At 41.7% G+C, this 16,913-nt stretch overlaps 2 protein-coding genes across 2 annotated transcripts; both read left to right on the top strand.

The window, feature by feature from the left end:
* Positions 1 to 263: 263 nt before the first annotated feature.
* FAM136A (family with sequence similarity 136 member A) lies at positions 264 to 16,590 on the top strand. The gene is made up of 5 exons (XM_045446385.1): positions 264 to 435; positions 1,347 to 1,487; positions 3,498 to 6,288; positions 9,643 to 9,665; positions 16,404 to 16,590. Exons 1-3 carry the CDS (start codon positions 349 to 351, stop codon positions 3,684 to 3,686), a joined length of 417 nt encoding a protein of 138 aa, XP_045302341.1. The 5' UTR covers positions 264 to 348; the 3' UTR covers positions 3,687 to 6,288; positions 9,643 to 9,665; positions 16,404 to 16,590.
* Positions 6,194 to 16,590, top strand: SNRPG (small nuclear ribonucleoprotein polypeptide G). Its single transcript, XM_045446386.1, has 4 exons — positions 6,194 to 6,288; positions 9,643 to 9,665; positions 10,936 to 11,060; positions 16,404 to 16,590. Exons 1-4 carry the CDS (start codon positions 6,257 to 6,259, stop codon positions 16,452 to 16,454), a joined length of 231 nt encoding a protein of 76 aa, XP_045302342.1. The 5' UTR covers positions 6,194 to 6,256; the 3' UTR covers positions 16,455 to 16,590.
* Positions 16,591 to 16,913: the final 323 nt, after the last annotated feature.

Raw genomic sequence — 16,913 nt, 5'->3', positions numbered from 1 at the left:
GTTCATCTAAAATTTGCGCTTTGATCTGGATGTTAATTACATTAAATATTTTTTAAGACTCCGAAGGAAGACAGGGAAAGAGGGAGGAGGGGGGAGGGGAGGGAGACAGGGAGCCCCAGCGTTCCCACGAACCCGCTAGGGATCAGGCTCAGCACCGCACAAGAGGCGCGGGGTCGCAAGCCGCGGTCGGTCGAGGTTGCACTGGGATTGCAGGCGGGTAGCGTGCAGTTCCTCTTCTCCGACGCCAGGCGGCGGCGTGGGCCGGGAAGAGCGACAGTGACCCTGGAAGAGGCGGCGAGGAGGCGGGTCTGAGCGCCGGAGTCCATGTGGGTGTAGCGCGGGGTCGCCATGGCGGAGCTGCAGCAGCTGCGGGTGCAGGAGGCAGTGGACTCCATGGTGAAGAGTCTGGAGAGAGAGAACATCCGGAAGATGCAGGTAGCGGGCGGAGGCCATGGTGGAGAGTCCCAGCGGTTCGCAGTTCCCTTTCCGCAGCCGCGACGCGCTGCTGCCCGCCTCCCCGCAGACCCGAGTCGGGGTGTCCCTGGGGTCGCCGCGGCGTCCTCAGAAGCACCTCTTACTCTCAGAACTCCTGGAGCTTCCGCCGAGAGGTTGAAATCTGTGATCCCTCACCACGCGCAAGGCCGTCCCCCCCCCCCTCCCCCCAACCCCGCCCCAGGCCAGCTCGAGGGAGCTGATGTTAGACCCCGGACCAGGGTTAGAAAGCTCCCAGGGTGAAGCGTTCTGCCTACCCCGCTTGTCTGTCTTGAACGGCCCCTTCCTCAGGTGACGAGGCCGAGGCCCAGAAAGGGCACGGCCAAGGTGAAACACCGGAAAGGCAGAAGCGCTTGGCCTCCTCCGTGGCCAGGTGATACCTGCTTCCGTGTCGCTCCACACAGCTCTGGTTTATATGCATTTCTGCTTTGATCCTCTAAATGTATGTGGCTGTTAGTCCTGCCTCCCTTACTGAATTGTGAGTTTCTCTTGTAGTGCTCTGGAGTCATTGATTAATGTATCAGTGGCCCCCTGGTGGAATGTAGGTTTCTAGGTTACTGACCTCTGAACCCTGTGATATAGGTACCGGGTTTTCAGAACTTGGCTTCAACCTGACCAACCGCCACCTTCTTCGTCCACCTAGCCATCTGTGCAACAAGTGCCAATGAGCTAGCAGCAAGAAGACCACGAAACACTCTGCTAGGCTTCGAGGATAATTTTCCCATTTGTGGTTTTAGGTTGTTGATGTCTGTTAGAAGGAGAGGTGCAAATGTAGGCGCTCCTCTGTTGCACTCCATGGTTATCTCTGCCCCAGAGGCTTTCCTACCTAACTTCACTCTGCCCACCCTCCCCAGGGCCTCATGTTCCGGTGCAGTGCCAACTGTTGTGAAGACAGCCAGGCGTCCATGCAGCAGGTGCACCAGTGCATTGAACGCTGCCATGCACCTCTGGCCCAAGCCCAGGCCCTGGTGACCACTGAGCTGGAGAAGTTCCAGGTGAGGAAAGCCCAAACAGAGGACTCCGGTCCTTGATATTGCTCTTTTGCAGGAGATGACAAGTGTTGGCTTTAATGTCTTGGTTCTTTTAACATTTGAACAGTCCTGTGGCCAGCCAGTCTTCACAGGGTTTGAAATTTGTGAAAAACTCCTGGAGGTTGAGTGCTATAAGTATTTCCCATAGAAACAGTGTTGTAAAAGGGAGTTCATGATCAAAAGCCTTTTTCCCCCATAGACACAAAATATAATACGTATAGTGTATAGTATAAAGCTTTCTAAAACATGTATTAATTCATTCTTAAAATAGTACAATCCCCGGTCAAGTGAAGTAGGCTAGTCTTAAAGAGGTGCAGATTAGAGCAATATCCTGCCATCATTTTGTGGATTTGCCCACCCAGAACCCCCCCTGTTTGCTATACCCAAAGGGCAGCTCCTGTGTCACTAAAGAGCAGTCATTTATATGAAGCATTAGTATTGCTGACTCATTGATGCCTTCCTCACAAGCCCTTCTGAGGTCGCTAAGAGCAAAAGGTATCCACTGTATCTGTCTCTGGAGAAAAGGGTAGCCACAACTTCATTTTATTCCCTTCCTATGACTATACTTTCCTGCAGGTTGGAAAAGCAGAGCCCCCCTTCTGAACCAGTTTTTCATAGCCTGAGATGCTGTCTGCATGGGAAAAATTGTATCTAGTATACAATTTTTACATTCTGCTATACAGAATTCTTCAAAATGACTGACACTGTGAGGAATAACTTAATCCAAGGTCCCGAACTACAGCTAATTTTGTAGATAGGCTCTTTGAAATTTTGATTCTTGAATTGCTGTGTAACTTTCTCCTTCTGTTAGTCCTCTACAATTAGATTTACTCTTAGATTTACTAATTAGATTAGATTTACTCTTCTACTCTGCCAGAACTGCTCTGGCCACTCCCCTCTATGGAGCTAAATCCAGTAGTCATTTCTCATCCCTCATCTTACTCAACCTGTCTGCATCACTGACACAGTGATCACTCCCCTCCTCCTTGAAATAGTTTGTTCAGTTGGGCACCAAGACACCTCTCTCTGGTTTTCCACCTGTCTCCCTGCTCATCCTTTCTTGGCCTCCTTTCCTGCCTTTCCCCTCTCCAGCATGTGAGCATGAGAGTGCCTAGGGCTGTCCTTGGACCTTTTCTCTTTTGGATCTAGTTCTCTAGTCTCATAGCTATAAATATCTGCTATAAATATCATATATAGCCTGACAACTCCTACATCCATTCATATCTCTAGACTAACTTCACTCCTGATCTCCAGATTCATATATCCAACCTCCACTTATTTTGTCTATCTTCCCTCACTGGAATATAAGTTCAATGAGGGCAAGAACTTTATCTGTTTTACTCATTGCTATAGTCACCAGCATTAGAAGAGTACCTGGCACATAGTAAATACTCAATAAATACTTGTTGAGTGTTTTTCTGTTACAAGGACAGATATTAAAGAATCAAAATATTTCTAAGTCTTTTTTTAAATTCTTTATTAATGTCTGTTTATTTTGAGAGAGATTGCACCGAAGCAGGGGAGGGGAGGAGAGAGAGGGAGAGAGAGAATCCCAAGCAGGCTCCAAGCTGTCAGCACAGAACCCACTAGAGGCTCCATCTCACCAAACATGAGATTATGACCTGAGCCAAAATCAAGAGTCAGGCACTTAACCAACTGAGCCACCCAGGCACCCCAAAATGTTTGTAACTCTTAACTATAGCAGACTAACAGTAGCCACTGGGTACTTCTCATTTCCTGGGAGGGGCTTCTGTACAATTTATTCTGTCTTGTAATGCTTTGTCTGGACCCTCCCGTGCTACCCTCCATTTCGGTCAGGATAACCTTGGTTAATTGCACTATAGTGTCCCTTTAATTGATCAAGATTATATTTGTCAAGCCAAAATATGTAGCAGAGGGCCTAGCACATGGTATGCACTTGGTAAATGAAGGCCAGCCTTTCAACCTTCTCTACCATCTTCCTTCTTGCCACAGGACCGCCTGGCCCGGTGTACCATGCATTGCAATGACAAAGCCAAAGATTCAATAGATGCGGGAAGTAAAGAGCTTCAGGTGAAGCGGCAGCTGGAGAGCTGTGTGACCAAGTGTGTGGATGACCACATGCACCTCATCCCGACCATGACCAAGAAGATGAAGGAGTCTCTCTTGTCCATTGGGAAATAGAAGTCTTTGCAACTGGCCATCTGGGCTGACAGCGGGAATCTGTTTAAAAAGAGAAATGGGAGTTTTGGTCTTTAAAATGAAGTTTATGAAGAAATTAAGGATGGCAGCAAGTTTGGGGCATGTGTCACTTGCCTCTGGACACTGGTTCCTTTATGTTTCAACCCTGGAAAGTGAAATGAAAAAAAACTGGTGCTAAAATTTGGGTCGGAGACAGCACAGGAGAGTTTTTGATAACCTAAATTTCACATGCTTGTCCTGGCACTAGGGATCTCCCTTGTACTAAGCCAGAGCCCTCCAAGGTACCAGATTCTCTTTAGCATACAGGTACCAACAGGCTGGCAGGTTCCTGTAACCTTTCTGTGATCTGATGGTATGAGCAGAGGTGTTTCTGTTTGTTGCCAACCTCCTGTTCACCAGAAGGGTCACTAAATCGTTTTCCGTAGGCTGTAAAACAAAGTCCGTGAGGTCACTAATTTAGAAGGGAAAAAAGGTTTCGGAGTCTTTGTTTTGCTTGGTTTTATTTTATATACAAGGGCATGAAGTTGACTTAAGATGTGGCATTGGGAAAGGTAGTTTGGATAAGAACTTTGAACAGTTCTTATGGATATCTGTTTCTGCCAATGAAGATGTGAATATGCATTTCTCGAAAGATGCATTACGTCTTTCAGCTGGAAGACCCTGCAAAAACATGAGAGGCGATGTTACACTGGGTATGGAGAGACCTTCCGTCTCACTGGCTGCCATGGTGGGCCCTGAGACTGTCTGCAGCAGACAGGACAATCTTACAGTGATACTCTCCCTTGAAGGGAAGTGGGGGGGTTGATTGCACTATATACCGGTATCCAGGAATGAACATTGAAGGAGGAACTGTTGCCTTCTTAATTAAGAGAAATATTAAGTGCTGGATATGGAAAAACATGGTTTTTACAGAACAGAATGGAATGAAATCCTAAACTCAGCATTGCTTGTCTCTCCCCCTGAAATAACAGAGCCATATCGAGACAATCTCTTGGCAACAGGAAGGTCAAAGGAGAAAAAGTAATCAACTCAGGGGTGAGCTGTGATTCCTTTAAAGCAAAAGAGGGGCAAACCCCGCCCCTATTACCAAATACCACTTTTGCCTGGGGCCTTTACAGCAAGCAGTGTTCCTGCCCCAGCTCTAGCACCTTTTCATTTTGATAAGGACCTTATTGTCTTTTTACCATCTTATTACTTAAAATGATAATATAGCCTGTGTTTGGTGTTTCAAGGCTGTGATATATTTTCCTAGTGGTTCAGTTTTAAAAAATAAATAAGGTTTAGTTTTTCCTCCACTACTGTGTTTCTTGACATATATCTGGGCAATGAATATATAACTTTCTTAGGATGCTTCTCCTTGTAATGTGAAATAAGTTTCTTCAAATATCATGAAGAGTGAAGATTTGTTATGAGTTATGGTTCAAATGCAGGACTGGTTCATTGTAAATGGGAGAAACTTTGAGGACAGGCACTATGACGTAAAGTCCGTCAATGTAAAAAGAAACTGTCTATAAGGCTAAAAAAAGAAATTCGATATGCATTTCAGGTCTCTAGCTTCAACTTAACAGTAACAGCAAGAGGTAGAGGGGTAGTTAAGGAACCCTCTTGAGAAAATGCAATGTCTAGGATTTTGAGTACCAAGAATACAAACTATGTGATGAGTTTAACTAAGTCTTTACTATCATTAGTATTAAAATAGATCCATTCCTGAAAATTAGGAATGAATTGAATTTTGGACAATCATCCCCTCCCCTACTTGGAATCACCAAGGCTTTACTATTTTGGCCTAAGTCTTATGTAACCCCAATTTTATTTATCCATAAATGTGTATTCCTCTGTTTTGGATAACCTAACTGGGAGCAAGTCAGAGATCACTTTTTACATTTGAATTGATTTTTAAGTCAAGAGTGTCTCAGAGATTACTCATGTTTTTTATATAGGAGCAAGGTACATTAAGTGGGGTTCTGGAGACATTGTTACAAGAATTGCAGGACTGTCAGGGAATACACTTCCGCGCTATAGATTTAAAGTTCTTAGAAACTGAGGCCAATCACCCAAGTTCTCTGGTGTCCAGAGGTCTCTAATTGATGTTACTGAACCCTAGGCTTACCATGACAATATGTAGGAATATACGCCAAAGAAATATTAAGGGCCTGCTCCTCCAGAACCTAGATTCACTTAGTATATTGAAGAAGATAACCGAAACAATGCACAAAGAAGGGGATTAAGCGGTTTCGCCTAAAAGCTAGAGACTGAACCATTAAGCCAATCTTACACACGAGGAAACGGAATTGAGACGCGAACTTGAGGCCCCACCCCTCACCCCTTCTTGGCCAATCGCTGGCGACGCAACCGAAAGCTCGAGCCTGATAGGCGAGTTAAGGCCTCCCCCTAAGCCGTAAGTATCGCGAGGTAAAATGTGAAATCCGCCAACAATGGATTGGCTGACGGGATTGGTGACGTCAGACGCAAAACGCCGGGCCTAACGCGGGAGCGTGAAGGACTCCACGAATTCCGTTTGGAGGCATCTTTGAGCTCGCCGAGTAAGCATCATGAGCAAAGCTCACCCTCCCGAGTTGAAGAAGTAAGTATGTGAGAGGCCTGCGTCTAAGTAGTAGCTTCTTTCCGTGCTTCGAGTTACTTAGGTCCTTCTCCATTTCCTCCAGTGTGCCTGGCGTGCGTATTCGGGCCGAGGCCGCGGAGAGCCTGGGAGCGTCTTGCGCTTGTGCCTGAAGCCCGCGCAGACATCTCGTTTAGGCTTGGTCTGCATGGTTTGGTTATCACTGACGGACGAGGCGCCTCTGTACTGCCTTCTCGCCTCTCTAGCTGGATCTCCCGAGCCCACGTCTCCCAACGCACTCTCACGCTCTTTCTCCTTTGCTTGGAGATCTGGGGTGCCATTCTTTGTTGAACATCTTGAATAGTGTTAAGTTCTAGATAAGGTGGCTGGAGAGTAATTTATATACAAAGAACTAAGATGGGCAGAATGGACGTGCTTAATAGTGTATGAGGAGTCAAAAGCACTTTTTTTAAGTTTATTTTGAGAGAGTGAGCACGGGGGTGGGGGGCAGAAAGAGAGGGAGAGAATCCCTCCTAGCAGGCTCTGCACTTTCATAGAGTCAGAGGCGGGCCTCCAGCTCACCAACCCTAGTATCATGACCTGAGCTGAAACCAAGAGTGGGATGCTTAGCTTACTGAGCCACCCAGGCATGCCCTATAAAGCCATTTTAGTTTTTTAGTTTATAGCTGTCTCTGAGGTTTTTGTTTTGTTTGAGAGAGTTGTAAGCAGGAGAGGGGCAGAGGGGGGAAAGGTTCTCAAGCAGACTCCAGCACCGAGGAGCCTGCTGGGCTTCATCTTAGGAGACTGAGATCATGACCTGAGTAGAAATCAAGAGTCCCACGCATAACCGACTGGGCCACTCAGATGCCTCAACTTTGAGCTTTAATTTGGAAATCCTATTCCTTTCTTTTGCTTTCTTGTGCTTAAGTTAAATGTGAATGTCATTTGATACCTGGCTCTGTTACCAGCTGTGTGAGAACCTTCCTTGTTTGTTTGTTTGTTTGTTTGTTTGTTTGTTTTTCCTGTCAGAGAAGACTAGGGTTTTGGGTTTTTTTCCTGCACCCAGTAAAATCAACTCCAAACAGGATATTCCTACTTAAGATAGACGCAGTTTAAAGTTTTAACCTCTTCAAACACGCCTGACTGAACTTAACATGTTCCATGCCTCCTAAGTATGCCTCTATCCTGTTTAGACCATGTAAAGCCAGAATTCTGCAGGTAGTAGTTGGATAACACAACAGATAGAAAATTGTTTCAGGGATCAATTTGGGAGAAAGTCATCTGGCCTCTGTATAGTTCCAGCTCCATAAAGAAGTCAGACTTAATTGAAAGGTCATATTTACATTTAAATGCACATTTGTATCAAAGCCATTTTGTGCAAAAATTATAAGCCTAACTTTAAGAAAAATCAAAATTATTGTGAAAACGCTAATCTGAAACTTACTCTTTTATTGATGAGCTGATAAAATCTTGCAGGTATCCTGGATTTATCAAGAACTGGTAAAATGGTGATTATTTTTTAACAAAAGAGTCGTTCTCTACGTGTAATGTTAGATTTCCTATTTGAGAATTTCAGAGGATGAAACTAGCTTTAATATTTTTCTCACGTATACATTTCATGTGTTGTGAAGTCCTTTGAGACCTACCTCGACAATGACCTTCAATTTTTTTTTTTCCTTTACTGTCTCATAAATACCATCTTTTATTCTTTTATGCCCTCCTCCTGGTTTAGCCTAACTCAGTAGTTCTTAACTAGGGGCTAGGAATTCGGGTTCTGTCAGCAGGCATCTAGTGAGTAGAGGCCAGGGATGTTGTTCAACATTGTACAATGCACTGGACATCCTTCAACAAAGAATTATCTGGCCCCAGATGTTAATGTGGAGGTCAAGATACCGAGGCCTAACCAAATTCTCCCTCCCACCTCTTAAAAATTGCTGCCACAGTAGTCTTGCCAAAGACTGGACTCTGTTTTTACTAATTTATCACTGTCTGCATGGTAAAGTCCAGAGTTCTTGACCCGGCATTCAAGCTCCTCCATCTGAAATCCAAGCACCAAATATTACACTAATATTTGCCCTATTCTCCAATGAACCATTTGTATTTGCTTAAACTTTCTCACCTGCTCTGTGACCTTGGGCAATTTACTTAACCTTTCTGAGACCTAGTTCCTCATCTATACAGTGGTGGTAATAACAATATATAACTTTATACAGTCATCATAAAGATTAAGTAATGTGGGTTATGTTGCATTGTATGTATCATATTAAAATAAAATTACCATACTAAATATTTTTATTTGTGTGTCTTCTCACACCTTTTGTCAGGCCTCTCTTATTTATATTTAAATTCTCCCATGATATGTTCTGCATTAAAATTGCATGAAATTTCATATTTTGTAGCCTGTAACTGGAAGAGGGAAAAACTGGTTTGACTACATAGCTTAGTATTCTCATAATATCCTGCTGAGATGGGATTTCCCTGTTTAATCCAGATTTTTTTTTAAAGCTTCAAGATATGTATTTATTTTGCTAAAAAATACTTAAGTGTTGAGGAATATTTTGAACACTTAAGATTGATGCTTAATATTAAAGAACGCTCCTTATTGTCTCAAATATAAAATAGCTATTGATTTGGATATAGTTTTATTACCTTCTAGTTTTCTCGCAGCTTTGGTTTTGCTAATAACCAAAATCTAAACACATCTTTGTTTTTGTTATGGCTATAAAATCCAGTCATCAAGGGGCGCCAGACTGGCTCAGTTGGTAGAGCATGCAACACCTGATCTTGGAGTTGTGAGTTAGAGCCCCATGTTGGGCTCTAAAACTTAAATTTTTTTTAATGTTTATTTATTTTTGAGCGGGGAGGGGAACAGAGGATCCAAAGCTTAGGCTTCATGCTGATAGCCATGAGCCTGATACAGGGCTTGAACTCACAAACCATGAGATCATGACCTGACCCAAAGTCAGACACGCTCATCCCACTGAGCCACCCAGGCGCCCCAAATATATATATAATTTTGAAATCTTTAAATATAGTAAAGTCCAGTCATCAAAAATTAGGTCAGTATTGAACAACAAGAATGTTTTTGTAATTTGTATCAGGATAAAGACTCATTTGATGTACATTAATATATTCTAAATCCATTCCATTTTTATTATCTTGCCCCTTCCTAAATTCTATTTCTCTGTGTAAGTGCTAAATGAGATACCCCTTTATTCCTGCCTCCTTTACAGCAGTACAAGGTTTTTGCTATTTTAAATTTCATTATTTTTATTGTCCAATTTTAACAAATTATATTGACTGTACCTACTTTTGTGCTTATTTATGCTTAAATTTTTTTAATCATTTATATAATTTTACCCCTTTTTGCTTTTTCAGATTTATGGACAAGAAATTATCATGTAAGTTTTTTGGGGGTCTTTTGTTTCGTTTTTAGTTAGTTGCTTTCTGCATGTGTCTTGGCAATATAATGTTTGGAGCAACTTTATAAAGATTTACAGCACACAGGACCTCTAATTCACATCCATTAATTAAGCAGGTTTATTGAAATCTTACACAAGCAGTTTTGTTATCTAATCTTTTTTAATGTTTGTCTTTTTATTTTGAGAGAGAGAGTGCATAGGGGAGTGGCAAAGAGAAGAAGAGAGAAAATCCCAAGCAGGTTCCGCACTGTCAGTGCAGAGCCCATCGTGGGGCTCAATCCCATGAACCGTGAGATCATGACCTGAGCCAAAATCGAGTCAGACACTTAACTGTGTGAGCCACCCAAGCACCCCCCCTAATTTCTGATAGTTACCAGATTGCACATTACTATTTCCTAGAAGCCCACCCTCACTTAGACAAAATTAATGGGATTTTCCTATTTTGTGATATTTGAAAATTTATCAACCTTTTTTCCTTTAAAGCAAAGGACTTGGACTAGGACTAAAAATCTGACCTGTACAGTACTTGAAGTATATAGGAGTTAAGACCAGGGCTTCAAAGGCAAGCACCCTTCCCTTTGAATTCCAGTTCTAGCCCACAGTACTTGTAAAACCTTGAACCAGTTTCTTAAGAAGCTCTATACTTCATTTCCTTCATAAAAAGTTATGATAATTCTACTGGATAGGATTTTCGTAAGTTTTTTTTCTTTAAAATTTTATTTTAATTCCAAAATAGTTAACATACAGTGTTATATTGGTTTCAGGTGTACAGTATAGTGATTCAGCACTTCCATGCATTATCCTGTGTTCATCATGGCAAGTGCACTCCTTAATCCCCATCATCTATTTCACCCATTCCCGTACCTGGATTTTTGGGGGGGTTTGTTGTTGTTGTTATTTTTGAGAGAGACCAAGTGTGATTGGTCAGACACAAAATCTGAAGCAAGCTCCAGGCTCTGAGCCGTAAGCACAGAGCCTGACACGGGGCTTAAACTCACAAACTATGAGATCATGACCTGAGCCAAAGTCGGACACAACCGACTGGGCCATCCAGGCGCCCCCCCCCCCTTTTTTTTTTTGGTAAGTTTAAACATGGAATTAAACGTGAAATGTGTAGCACACTGCTTGGTAGATAATAAGGACAATGGATCATATATCTCAGGTACCTGAGTTTTATTCCACTTAATTTTCAATGAATGGTTGATATTTAATGGTCAGTTTTATTAAACTTCTTTTTCCCATTTTATAGTGAAATTAAATGGTGGCAGACATGTCCAAGGAATATTGCGGGGGTTCGATCCCTTTATGAATCTTGTGATAGATGAATGTGTGGAGATGGCAACTAGTGGGCAACAGAACAATATTGGAATGGTGGTAAGTAAAGATAGAAGGTTTCTCTTGGAGATTTTGTATTTATCTTGGAATAAGGATTAATTTCCCTTCTATTAAAGTCTTGGGGTAAAATGGAATTAGGAAAATAACAGGCAAGATTAAACTTTCCATCTCCCATTTAGTTGGACATATGGCAGTCATTCAGCTGTGATGTAATCTCCATTCCTGTAGGTTAGATCTGAATCTTACGCAGAACCCTCTGAAGTTCTTGGATTTGAAACAATAGTAGGAAGTCATTTTTGACTTTGCTTTAGCAAAGGCTTTATAATAGAGGCCAAAGTCAGTCCTTCGTTATAGTCAGTTTTAACATGCTTATGAATTCCCAGAAAATCTTCTTATAAAATGCATGTTCTGTTGGGGCGCCTGGCTGACTCAGCCAGAAGAGCATGTGACTCTTGATCTCGGGGTTGTGAGTTTGCGCCCCACGTTGGGTGTAGAGGTTACATAGAATCTACATTTTTGTTTTTTAAGATTTTATCTAACAAATGCCCATGTGATCCAAATCTGCCAGGCCAAATCATACTTTTTGATTTTAATTGTATGTATAATTAAACCCAGATTTTCTGACTTGTCACACCCAAATTTAAAGGTGGCCTTCAGGGTAGGGGCACCTGGTTGGCTCAGTTGGCTAAGCGTCCGAGGTCATGATCTCCTGGTCTGTGAGTTCAGGCCCCATATTGGACTCTGCTGACAGCTCAGAGCCTGAAGCCTGCTTTGGATTCTGTGTCTCCCTCTGGCCCTCCCTCACTCACACTCATGTCTCTCAAAAATGAATAAATGTTTAAAAAAAAGATTTTTTTTTTTTTTTAAAAAAGTGGCCAAGGTAAAAGTTGCAAGGGATGATCACAGTGACAGCCATTCACATGAAAGAAAATAGGAAAAAACCCAGAAACAATTATAGGAGTAAACGTTTCTATATTCATTAGGGCATGGTGGTATGGCTACTGAGAAAGTTTTTGATGTTTGTCAACAAAACCCAGACTTTGAACTCTACTCTTTGTCCAGCACAGGACAATATACCCAGTAAGTGGTAAGCCCCAGGTTTCTTGGGAAAAGTAAATTAAAAAGGACAACTTCTGCTTTAGCAAATTACTGAACATAAAGATCTCTAAAAGGTGGTAAAAGTTCATAATTGTTAGCCTTGCCTTTTTTTTTTTTTTTTTAAGTTTATTTATTTATTTATTTTGAGAGAGAGCACGTATGGGCACACCAGAGCAGGGAAGAGGCAGAGAGAGAAGGAGGAAAGAGAGAGAGGGAGAGGGAGGGAGAAGAAAGGAGAGGGAGGGGGAGGGAGAGAGAGAGAAAAGAAAAACCCAAGCAGGCTCTGCACTGCAGAAATCAGGGTCAGACACTTACCCAACTGACTCAACCACTCAAGTGCCCATGCCTCACAATTTTTAATCACTCTTTCCAAAGTGTATATTAGTGCTTCTTGCAAATGCTTTTCCATTTGAAAAACATTGATGGTCAGGGCTGGAAAAACAGCTTAGAGTCAGTCTCTCGATAGGGACGGGGGAGACTCCCCTCCCCCTCCAAGTTTTATGCAAATTGACCTTCCTTTTAAGGTACATTTTCCTTGAACTTCTATTGAAAATGAATAAAACTGTGGACAAATCATTAGCACCTAGTTTCTTCTAAAAACAGTTCTTAAATAGTCCCAAGATTTTTCTCTAGCCCTTCCTCTTACAAATTCAGAAATACTGATTCTAAGAGGGTAGTTTTGATTTTTAGTTCATATCTCAACAGATTTGTTAAAAAAGATTCAATAATGACTTTGATGTCTAAAAGTCAGTTCTGGGGCACGTGGCTGACTCAGTCGATTAACTCTTGATTTCAGCTTAGGTCATGATCTCACGATTCATTAGTCCAGGCCTCAAGTCAGTCTCTGCTCTGTCTTCTTGGGACTTTCTCTCCCTCTGTCTCTGCCCCCCTGCCCACCCCCCCCCCCATCTCTGTCTCAAATAAATAAGCAAATAAAACTTTTTAAAAGTCTGCTCTAATTTGGGAAGACAAGGTTTCAGAGATTTGTGTGACACTTCTTGGAATTTTATCAGAGAAGGAATCGAACCTAGATCATACATCTCTCAAAATTTTACCCCTGAATTTTTAAATTTTTTTTAATGTTTATTTATTATTGAGAGACAGAGCATGAGCATGGGAGGGGCAGAGAGAGGAGGAGACACAGAATACAAAGCAGGCTCCAGGCTAGCACAGAGCCCGGACGCGGGGCTTGAACTCCTAAACTACAAGATCATGACCTGAGCCAAAGTCGTACGCTTAACCGACTGAGCCACCCAGGCACCCCTTCCCCCTAAATTTTCATGGCCTTAATTGTTACATAGAAATTGGTTAAAAGCAGTGCCATCTCGAAGTCATTCAGATAATGAGTACCTACTTACCGTGTTAGGCAATCAGCTCTTCCACCTCTGATGCTTGTTGTGTGACCAAAAAAATGTTTGTGTTAGTAGGCAATACTTGCAGCTGATTAGCACTTGGAAAGTGAAATAATGATAACCTATCAGTTGTCCTTAATAAAAAGACATTCTAAAGAAAATGCAAGGATGGCTTTTCTGAGGTTGAAAGAAGGGAAACAAATAGGTTAGTTTTGTTTTTACAAGATGTTTGGCAAAGCCAAACATTGCCTTTGTTATTCCCTTGTTCAAGTCATTGACCCACTGAGGCCATTGAAATGACTTTATACTATTATATTTAGAGTAGTGTGTGTTCAGGGCACTTGGGTGGCTCAGTCAATTAAGTGTCCGACTCTTGATTTCGGCTCAGGTCATGATCTCACAGTTCGTGGGTTTGAGCCCCGCATTGGGCTCTGTGCTGACAAAGCTGAGCCTGCTTGGGATTCTGTCTTTCCTTCTCTCTGCCCCTCCCATACTTGTGCTCTTTCTCTCCCTCTCTCAAAATAAGTAAATAAACTTAAAAGAAATGTGTGTGTTCTGAAGGGGAGGTAATCTGTATCTGTTAACTGGATAATTACCTAATGATGTCTCAACTAGCCTCTTCTGAGATATCCCCAGAGTTGTCAGTGGCCTCACTTCTGTCTTCAAGATTCCACTCCGTCCCTAGAGTTCCCCTAAGAATGTAGTAAAAATTCTATATTAAGATGCTGCATAGTTCAAGAGTTCCTACTAGCTTTGTGGTTCTATAGCTCCATTTTAGGTTTGTATTCTTTATTAGATAGCTCTGCCCTTTCAAGAGACAAAAAGCCTTTGCAACACTTCGCAAAAACTAGCCTTGAAGCACACAAGGAGCACTATGGAATTCTAGACCTGATGGTTCCAGTTTGATTTGGAGAATGAGGCCTAAACACAATGAGAAAAGAGGAGAATTACTATATAACAAAGGTATCCACTCACTAGCCTTATTTCGTGTATTACGTGAGAGGACAAAGAAGTGTGCAATACCTACCATTTTAGAAAATGTTGATGAGAGTGACACAGTGTTATTTTGTTTTTTAATAATGCCCCCAAAAGCCTCTGATCTGAACGTTTGAGTTATATGAAATAACTTCTCTGCCATCCTCCCCTTCTAGGGAAAGGGGTCAGCAGAAATGGACACATTTAGCAGAGAGCAAAGAAAGCTAGTAGTTTTTCATGCTTTGATCAGTGAGATCTGATATTCACCATCTGTTGCAAATAACCCAGGAATTAAAACTCTGAGAACTAAATAAGCATGTTGTTTAGATTTTTATCCCTAACTTAGAGTAAAAGTGTATAGGCTCCTTCAGTCCCTATTTTCAGGACATTGTTCTTTTTTCATGCTGCTTTTTATTTCTTTCCACCTTCTCATCATGCTCATTGCTGTTTGTATCTGCCAGGCTCCAAGACACTTTCCCACCTCCAAGACATTGTTCCTTTCCGATCTGTCAGCTGCAGTAATCACACGCAAGTTTGTTTATTTAACAGGGACTCACTGAGCCTTCTCTGTGCCTGCTACCGCTTTAGGCACTGGGGATACTGCAGCTGCCCTCATAGAAATGACATTTTCAGAGTCCCTGGGTGGCTCAAAGTGTCCGACTTTGGCTCAGGTCATGATCACGCAGTTTGTGGGTTCGAGCTCTGCATCGGGCTCTGTGCTGACAGCTCAGAGCCTGGAGCCTGCTTCAGAGTCTGTCTCCCTCGCTCTCTGCCCCTCCCCCACTCACGCTCGCTCTCTTTCTCTTTCAAAAGTAAACATTAAAAATTTTTTTTAAATAAATGACATTTTCCCGAGGAAGACCATAACAATGTATATGATAAATAAAGCAAATAGAATGAGGGGAGAAAAGAACAAGTTACAGCTATTTTTACTTCAGCTGCCTATAGGCATAGATCCACTTTTAATCCTAATCAGAATGCTTCCATTTCAAGTATTTCCTCTCATCCCCCTCCTGTCTTTTCACCTCGCCAGCTCTACTGGACCTGATCTGTGATTGCAGTGTGATCTACAGTCCACCAGGGGCTCCTTATTTTCAAAGTCCCCTTGCCTTCTAGTTTGACGTATTTTTCTGCCCCTTGTATTCTAACTCTCTTGAACTGTTACTGGCCATTTCACCTATGCTCATAAATATCCTTCCTTGTCTTCGTTTGCAGAATGATTACTGATTAAGCACTGTGCTCTTTATAACTTCTCTTCCTGCCTCTAAGCTCCAATTCTTTTATTGCCAGAACAGTGGTTATTCCCTCAACTGTGAAACTTCACTGTCTTATATGGTTTTATGATGTCCTCCAAGTATCTTAACATTGGTGTTTGAAGTCTTCTAAGATTTGAGCGCAGACTGTCTTTGTTTCCCATTTCCTGTCATAACCTTTTACTGCATTCAAATTAGAGTCTTTCCTTATCCCCCTATACTTTTTCATCTTGGTTTTGTCTAGAGTTTCTGGTCTTCCTGTCAAAAATCTACCCCATTTTCAAGACCCAACTAAATGCCATCTTCATAAAGCATATTTTTCACAGCTTCCATCCTGGTTTCTTCCCTAAATAATCTTGTACCCCTAAACTGCCATATTCTGTACATTTATCCTATTGACTTAACAGATTCCTTGGGACCGAGAGGAACATGTTGAGTACTGCAGTTTAGAAGATGAAATGAGTCATGGGGACTTGACATCTCAAGAGTACTTGTTAGTCTTACTAAATCTAGAAAATGTATATCTTTTTTACAAAGGGCTTAGTAGCTTCTTGTCATAATTAAGATTTATGTAATAATAACTCTGTGTCTTGAAAAAAGGCCTCACAAACTGATTTTTAATACTGAAAAACCATTAATTTTGTGAAAATTCTTTCATCAGTATGTCAAATAAACTGGTTTTTTGTTTTTTTGTTTTTTTCCAGGTAATTCGAGGAAATAGTATCATCATGTTAGAAGCCTTGGAACGAGTATAAACAATGGGTGTGTTCACCAGAAGAAACCAACTGCTTCCATGTGTCCCCTTCATAGCACCTGTTTTACTACAATGTAAAAATCAGGTCATGCATTTTCATATTGAACTTTTTTGTTAAATAAACTTTTTTAATAGTCTAAAATATGCTTTCTCAGACATTCCGAACATGGAAAATTGAATGTTAGCTTTTACTCTAGTTTTTTCTAACACAAACTGTTCCTGGTTGAGAGTGATTTATTCCAAAGCTTTTATGCATTACTATTGAAGAATCTGATTAAATGTGAAGCATGGCTAGGATGGCTTTTTTTCATCTTTTAATGGAAAGATAAAGAACCTGCAAACCTGAGCAGATTTCTTCTGAAACATTAACTGTAATTTTCAAAACTCTTGTAGTAGTTTTGATGTACTCTTGACTTTTCCAAGTACATCTATATTCCAAGTATACTGCAATTGAAGTAAA

This window comes from Leopardus geoffroyi, chromosome A3 (genome assembly GCF_018350155.1).
Source record: "Leopardus geoffroyi isolate Oge1 chromosome A3, O.geoffroyi_Oge1_pat1.0, whole genome shotgun sequence".
NCBI lineage: Eukaryota > Metazoa > Chordata > Mammalia > Carnivora > Felidae > Leopardus > Leopardus geoffroyi.
This window is presented reverse-complemented; position numbering and strand designations above follow the sequence as displayed.

Excerpts from the sequence above, each read along its gene's own strand:
- SNRPG (XM_045446386.1), top strand. The coding sequence starts at position 6,257 with ATGAGCAAAGCTCACCCTCCCGAGTTGAAGAA. Across the intron at positions 9,666-10,935 it reads TATGGACAAGAAATTATCAT|TGAAATTAAATGGTGGCAGA; the intron begins GTAAGTTTTTTG and ends CCCATTTTATAG. Across the intron at positions 11,061-16,403 it reads AGAACAATATTGGAATGGTG|GTAATTCGAGGAAATAGTAT; the intron begins GTAAGTAAAGAT and ends GTTTTTTTCCAG.
- FAM136A (XM_045446385.1), top strand. The coding sequence starts at position 349 with ATGGCGGAGCTGCAGCAGCTGCGGGTGCAGGAGGCAGTGGACTCCATG. Across the intron at positions 436-1,346 it reads AGAACATCCGGAAGATGCAG|GGCCTCATGTTCCGGTGCAG; the intron begins GTAGCGGGCGGA and ends CACCCTCCCCAG. Across the intron at positions 1,488-3,497 it reads CTGAGCTGGAGAAGTTCCAG|GACCGCCTGGCCCGGTGTAC; the intron begins GTGAGGAAAGCC and ends TTCTTGCCACAG.